Consider the following 7600-nt stretch of genomic DNA (forward strand, 5'->3'; position numbering starts at 1 on the left):
TTTGATCACACTGTGAACCCTGAATTTGCATTGCATTAATTAAATAAAATTAACCTTGACTCAGGAGGTTAACAACTAGTTTCAGAAAGTAACCATGAACCTCATAGGGCATTTGGAAGGGACAGAGAGAGAGACACATCACAAGGGAGGGATTTGGAGTGACGAGGATTATTTTTTGTTTGGTAGAATGGAAAGATGGTCTCTTGGGGAGATGCCAGTAAGAAGAGAGGATTAGCTAGGTTCTACTCAAACTCTCTGAGCTAGCAAATTTTCAGCCCAGTCTTTGAATCTCGAGTTTTATTTGTAAATAGAACAATAGAGATTTAGTTAAAGCTACCTTTAGCAGCAGCAGAAGCACCAGTGCCTGCAGGAACAGAAAGCAGTAGATGAAGGCACAACCACTGTGCCAAAGTTAAAACAACACCCAGTGAGAGAGAGAGCTGTTCAGTTATGCCCATAGAACAGTCTGATGGAGGCAATTCCTTAATTGAGATTCCTTCTTCTCAGGTGACCCTAGTTTGTGTCAAGTGGAAAACTAACTGGCACAAAAATAAATCCCAAACAGATCTGAGATTCAAGTGTGAATAGAAACCACATGTCTTGAGTTGGTAAAGCCTGGCACCAAGTTTGATGACATGAGTTTGATCCCCAGGACCCACATGATAGAAGGAGGAACTGTTTTCCAGAATTTGCCTTCTTGCCCTGAGACCTGAGCACAACTGGCACCATGTCAGAGGCACTATTCTGACCTTAGAACCTAGCATGTAGGCCCCAACACCTTCCAAAACCTAATCCATCAAAGACCTATTCCACAGTTCAGGATCCAGGAAAGACCCAAAATGCAGTAACTTCACATTGCTTTATTGCTTCTGTAGTTTTGCTTCTTGCTAACTGTTCTTGCTAACCGAAGTGTGTCAACCATGATGTGGCTTTTGTGCATAAAAGACAGTGAAGCTCAGGGCTGCATGATTTGGGGCATGTTCCCCACGAAGCTGCTCATCAGCAATATAGACTTTCTATTAGGTTTTAAAAGTGTCCCTGTGTTCTTTGGTGAAATTACTTTGAAATATTCTCCACTCATGTGCTGTGTTTGTGTGTGTGTGTGTGTGTGTGTGTGTGTGTGTGTGTGTGTTTCAAAAAGAGAAAATCAGGCAGCATGGTGGTTTGGATGAGAAAGACCTCCCACAAGCTCATACATTTGAATACTTGGTCACCAGGGAGTGGCACTATTTGAAAGGATTAGGAGGTGTGGTCTTGTTGGGAGAAGTGTCACTGAAGGAGAGCTTTGAGGTTTTCAAAAGTCCAAACCAGACCTCTCTTCCTCCTGCCTGCAGATCCTAATGTAGTACTCTCAGCTATTGCTCCAGTGCCTACCTGCATGCCTCCTGGCTCCTACCACGAGGACAATGGACTAATCCTCTGAAACTATAAGCCAGCCCCAACTAAACAATTTATTTTCTAAGAGTTGACTTGGTCATGGTGTCTCTTCACAGCACTAGAACGTTGACTAAGACAGACAAGCAGACAGACAGACACACATACACACATGCACATGAACAGAGAGAGAGAGAGAGAGAGAAAAGAGTTCTCTGGTATCTCATTTTGTTAGGACTGTGAGCTTATTAAATCAGGACCTTCCTATGATTGGTACCATTTAGCCTTATTTACTTCTTTTGAGGTTCCATCTTCAATATAGCCACATGAGGCTTTCTTTGTTGGGGGACACAAACAATTTTCACTTGATTATTTGCTTATGTGCAAGTAGGTTCACGTTCTGCTGGAGTATCTATCATGTAAGTAACGCTGTGCCCTCAGTGAATTTTCAAGAGGAACACGTTTGTGCCATTAGTAACATTGATTGCTTTGTTAGTATGTCTACCTCCTTCCTCCCTTATAACCTGCAAATCTCAACTGTGTAAGTATGTTTTGTGAAGTTGTTTGAACATATAAAATCTTGCTGATCAACTTTTTATCTAATTATTTTAGTATCCATTAAGGTCATGGTATGTTCCAAACACTGATTTTCTAATTTCATTATTAGCCTACATTTATTTATTTATTTTTATTTTTTTGGACAAAAAATTATTTTATTAAATGAACACAATAAAAAGTTACAACTATGTGTGAACAACGCCAAATATGTTAAAATGACATGTACAGGAGCCTGGATTGCAAACACTCACATGATTGTCAATGCAATTACTCTCAGCATCCATTCCCAAGAGAGGAATCAGGCATCTAAAATCAAAATCTACTACTAATGCTTGGTGACCTGTATTTTTACTTTTTTATACTTTCTTTAAAAATAATTGCAGTATTTTTTCTTTTCTAATTTTTTTATTAAAAATTTCCGCCTCTTCCCTGCCTCCCATTTACCTCCCCCTTCCCCCTGCACTCCACCTCCCTCTCCTGCCCGAAGAGGACTAAGGGTTTCCTGCCCTGTGGGAAGTCCAAGTTCCTCCCCCCTCCATCCAGGTCCAGGAAGGTGAGCATCCAAACATAGCCTACATTTATTTTTTTTTTTGTGGATTCTAGCAATGCAGCTTTATTAAAACTTGAAAACCTTCCTTGCCTCTTCAATTTTTTTCACATCAGGTGGAGGCTTTCTCTGGCTGCCAGGCTGCAGGAACTTCTTCACATTGGGAAGGCTGCTGATTCTGCTCTTCAGGGCGTTCAGCAGGGGGAAAGGGGCCAGAAGGCTGGAGTCAAGCTCTTCAACATAGAGGAGAACTTCCAGCAGGTGAATGTCCACCCTGGTCAGCCTGTTCCCAACAAGGTAGTCTTGTCCGTGGCTCTTCAAGACATTTTCAAAGGCAGGCAAGTACCGGTTTTTGGTCTTGTCTTTTACCAAGGAGATCTTGGCTTCTCTTTGGTCTGGAGGACACATGACCAATTGTGTGATCGTTTCAGTCAGATCTACAATCCCCTCTGTATACATGTCTATCAGGGCTCTCTCCTTCGCGTCCTTCCCATAGAGGTCGTATTTGGTGGCAATGTAGTTGAGAATGGCTCTGGTCTGTACCAGCTTCATCCCGTCAATCTCCACCATGGGCACCTGCTGAAACATCAAACTCCCATCTTTGATTAACTTTTCCATGTCTGCTGGGGTTTCTATAAACTTCTCTTCAAACTCCACCCCTGCTGCAGCCAGGAGCCACCTGATGCACTCCATCCTGCCCCTGGCAACCCAGTAGTGAAGCACGGGCTTCCCAGCCATGGCTGCAACTGTGGTTTCACTAGTGAGTGTCCAGACTTCTGCTCTGCTCAGCTTCCCAGCTCCTGCTCCACATGAGTGTCAGCCTACATTTATTAATCAACAGTTTACTAAAGCAAAAAAGCTTTCCCTTAGCCTCTATGGACTCACTTGTTTAGTTTGTCAGCATAGTTCCATAGATTTCTGTTTTATTTTATGCTTCTACCTTTCACTTGATTCCCTGGCGTATGTATGCACTTATGTTTGTAACTGTGAGTCTATCTGGAAATACATGTAAAGATGGATGCTTAAAAGAAATGCCACACTATCTCAGAATTCAGAATAATAGATGGTTATTTATTTAGGGGTAAACTCACAAATCAATATTCTCTGCTGGAACGGAGAATAGCAACCGAAACTGGAAGCCGGAAAAGAGGCTGGATGCACGTTTTACACTGGCATAAATAGTATGAGGCCACATCAAGTGAGTGGGTAACTTAAAGGCTACTGGTTGTAGGATTTACTACATCACCTCTCCCTTTTGTTAAAATAAGAGCATTCTAAGCCTAATACAAAAGTATATACACTAAGAACAAATATATTTAATAATTATCCTATTCTAAAGAGTTTAAGTCTTGTCTAATAAATAACTTGGGGAAAAATAAATGAATAAATAAATAAATAACTTGGCCAAATCATGAGAAGAAAGTAACAACTATCTAGTCTTCAAAGTCATTGAAGATCTGAGAAGGGAAATATTATTACTTGAGTAAGAAGGAAGTGTAATCAAACAACTTCCAAAATGTGCAACAAATGACAGAGACAACTGGCTACCTGGGCAATCACCCAAAGTCTCAGTTGCGACGTCGAAACAACCAACTTTGGCTAAGGCCTAGCATAACTGACAGACAATTTTCAAAGGCAGGAAAAATTTCAAAATCGTCTTACCCTGTCTTGGCAAGATTTGACAGTCCTGCTTATCCATTTCTGGATACCATGTACCTTTTCAGTGGTTGAAGCATGGGCAGTTCCTTGCCCAAAGACCAATTTTGCCAAGAAGAAAACAAGCTCCAAGTGGAGCGTCTTTGGTGCTCAACATTCTGTCAGGAATATATCGGTGCTGCCAGGAGTAATTGTGTCTCATGTAAACAGAACCCTAAGTTTTTTAAGTGCCATATTCTACAGTTCTTTGAAGTGGTTGAACATTATTTATCTATACAGAATACACTCTCTATGTATCTAAAGAACCTGATTAGTCTAAATATAGGTATGACAAACATAGATGACTATTGATTTGTAACTCTTAATACCTATATAACTTAAAGACTAAGACTTCATATTAAAAGATTATACAATAAACAACTGTGCAACAAATGAGGACAATGACCTCAAAATGTAAACAATGAATAAGTATCTTGATCAGAGGTAGAAATGTACATTGGAATATGATAAATATATTCTAAAATTTTATCAATATACAAAATGTCTTAAGCAGAGGTAGAAGCATGCATGCATACAATATGACAAAAATAACTTTTCCTAGGTATACAAATATTGTGGACAAAAATAGGAACATATTCAATAAAATTTAAGTTTGTATCAATATACAAGCATCTACACCAATGTGAATTGCCTATAAATAATAGCTCACAAGTATTCACCCTATTACTATTATTATTAGTGTGAGTAAGCTCACACTAATCTATTATCCCATTCAATCCCCCCACCTTTTGTAAGGAGATCCCTGAGCCTACATAATTTTCCCCCCAAGCCCCAACCCCATACCAATTATAATAAACCCCTAAATGATGTCCCTAACCCTGAGGACAAACTTTGTTGTGGGAGGGGACAATTACTTCCAGCTGTCATGGGGGCAATGTTCTTTCTATGGGATCCTGTGAAAGTAAAATGATGGTTAAGTTCCAAGATTACTGTCTGGTTGTAGTAGGAGCGGCAGGGCAGGCCTGTTTCTCATCCCACCTGGCTCTGGCACGGCTAGCTTTACACCCGAAATAACAACACACAAATTGTGTTCTTTTAAAGACTGCCTGGCCCATTATTTTCAGCCTCTTACTCACATCTTGCTTTAACCCATTTCTAATAATCTGTTAATCTGTGTAGCACCATGAAGTGGTGTCTTACCGGAAAGATTCTAGCGTACATCCATCTTGGGCTGGAGCTTCATTGCATCTGTCTCCCTGAGCAGAGTCATGGCAGTCTGACTAACTTAGGAGAGGCGTGGCATCTGACTGAGCCATCTACCTCACTTCCTTCTTCCTGTTCTGTCTACTCCACCCACCTAAGGGCTGGCCAAGGCAGTTTCTTTATTAGCGAATGAAATCAATACAAACAGAACACTGTCCCACATCATTTCCCCTTTTTCTGTTTAAACAATAAAAAGGCTTTAACTTTAACATAGCAAAATTACATATAACAAAACAGTTATCAAGTAAGAATTACAGTTACAATATTTATATCTACTTTATCTTTTATCATAACTAAGGAAAACTATAACTATCTATCTATTCTTCAATTCCATCAAAGACTCCAGAAAGATATAATACTACCTAAGTAAACAAGAAATAATCAACTTCCAAACTCTAGAAATCACAGAGACATCTTGCTACCTGGACAGTCACCCAAAGTTCTTTTGTACCATTGGGGCATCCATCTTCAGCCTACAGGCCCATAAGTATCCAGCAGACATTTCTATGCAGCAGGAAATTTCGAAGGCAATTCAGTCACTATCTGCTGTGTCCTTCAGAATGTCTCACAGACTCTTTCTTGAATCAGGAACCCCGAAAGATCATCTCACATTTAGGCAAGTTCAGCAGTCCTCTCTCTGTGGGTTCTCTATGTCCAGTTTATGCAATAGTCCAGGCAAGAGCAGTTTCTTGCCCAAATGGCTATCAAACTCCTTAAGGAGCCTCTTCGATGCCCATCTGTCTCTTGAAGTAGATTGGTGCTGCCAGGAGCAGACATGTCTCATTGTCATGAACAGTCCTAAGTTATTAAAACATTTAATGCGATATTCTGTAGTCTTTGAAAGATATGAAGAATGCCTATTTAACTTAAACATATCTCTATATATCTAGAAAATCTAACTTACATGACTATAAGCTTGACTATTATCGATGATTATCCATTAACAATTTATATTTCTTAATTATACATTACATTTTAAAAATGAACTACACAATCACAATACCTTAATCAGTATCAGAAATACATATACATATTACAAAATTGACCTTAAAATCCATACCAATGCAAATTATTCATATCTATATCATCTCCCCCTTTAAATGTAAAAGAACATTTATAAACAATATTTGGGAAAATGGGTGCAGTTTTTTCTCTCCAAACTGCTTCCTGCTGAATGGGGGCACTGTTAATCAGATCTTTCATGGTGTAACCTGTGTGCCAGGTTCATCTCAGTCATCAGTTGAGTGAAGTAATTTTCTGAAGGTGTTCATAGCAACCTTTCAGGAGGACATGGTCTATCATACCATATTGGGATAGAAGCAATCCACAAGGTTTCATTTTCTGTAAAAACAAAAGAAGCATCTCTTTTCCAAAGTATCATATCCTTAGATCCAAATTCTGAAGTCAAGGTATTTTCAAAATATCTATCTTGGATTAGTTCAGCAGCATTTATAAACAAATATCTTTTAGCAGCTGTTGCTCCTTCCTCAGCATTCAAACAATTCAAAGAGAGCATAATAGCATACAGTATCAATATTCTCTGTATATTTTCCATCTTATATGACTTTATTTTAACCTCTATTTCTTCTATTTTTACTTTTACTTTTTGAAACAGGTTCTCTGTATATCTTTGACCTGGAATAACTCTGTAGACCAGGCTGTCCTTGAACTCTCAGAGATCCCTCTGTCTCTGCCTCCAAGGCATAGGGATTAAAGGTGTGTGCCACCACACCTTGAAGTCACAGAGGCCAATCTACCTCTGCCCCTTGAAGTCACAGAGGTCAATCTACCTCTGTCTTCTAAGTGTTGGGATTAAAGCTGTGTACCACCACACCCAACTTCTCTCTTTCTTTTTTCTTTGTTTGTTTTTTTTTGAGAACTTTAACCTTTAGCCTGCATATAACTTTAACACACTGTAAACCATTTAGAGGTTTTCTTTGTCTTTGAATCTTTCTTTACTGTATATTTCTCTTTTTCTGACCACACGAGTCTTTAATTTACCAAGCAATATAAGTAGGATTAAAGCCGTGGCTTTGGCGGCTAGATCCAGCCCATTCCTTAGCTTTCTGCGATTCCAGCCTTGTGGCTGAGATATCGGCCTGAGCCATGTTCATTGCCACAACTCTACAGTGTTTCAAGGTCCCTGCCAGCAAGCAAGCTGCAACAGTGTTAAGCAACACTCAAAAGCTTCATAGTCAGGAC

The 7600-nt window shown here is 39.5% G+C and overlaps 1 protein-coding gene across 1 annotated transcript; it reads right to left on the reverse strand.

Annotated features, from left to right (window-relative positions):
- Positions 1-2529: 2529 nt before the first annotated feature.
- Positions 2530-3268, reverse strand: LOC119805073 (glutathione S-transferase A2-like). The gene has a single exon (XM_038316880.1). The coding sequence runs from the start codon at positions 3215-3217 to the stop codon at positions 2549-2551; it is 669 nt and encodes a 222-aa protein (XP_038172808.1). The 5' UTR covers positions 3218-3268; the 3' UTR covers positions 2530-2548.
- Positions 3269-7600: the final 4332 nt, after the last annotated feature.

This window comes from Arvicola amphibius, chromosome X (genome assembly GCF_903992535.2).
Source record: "Arvicola amphibius chromosome X, mArvAmp1.2, whole genome shotgun sequence".
NCBI lineage: Eukaryota > Metazoa > Chordata > Mammalia > Rodentia > Cricetidae > Arvicola > Arvicola amphibius.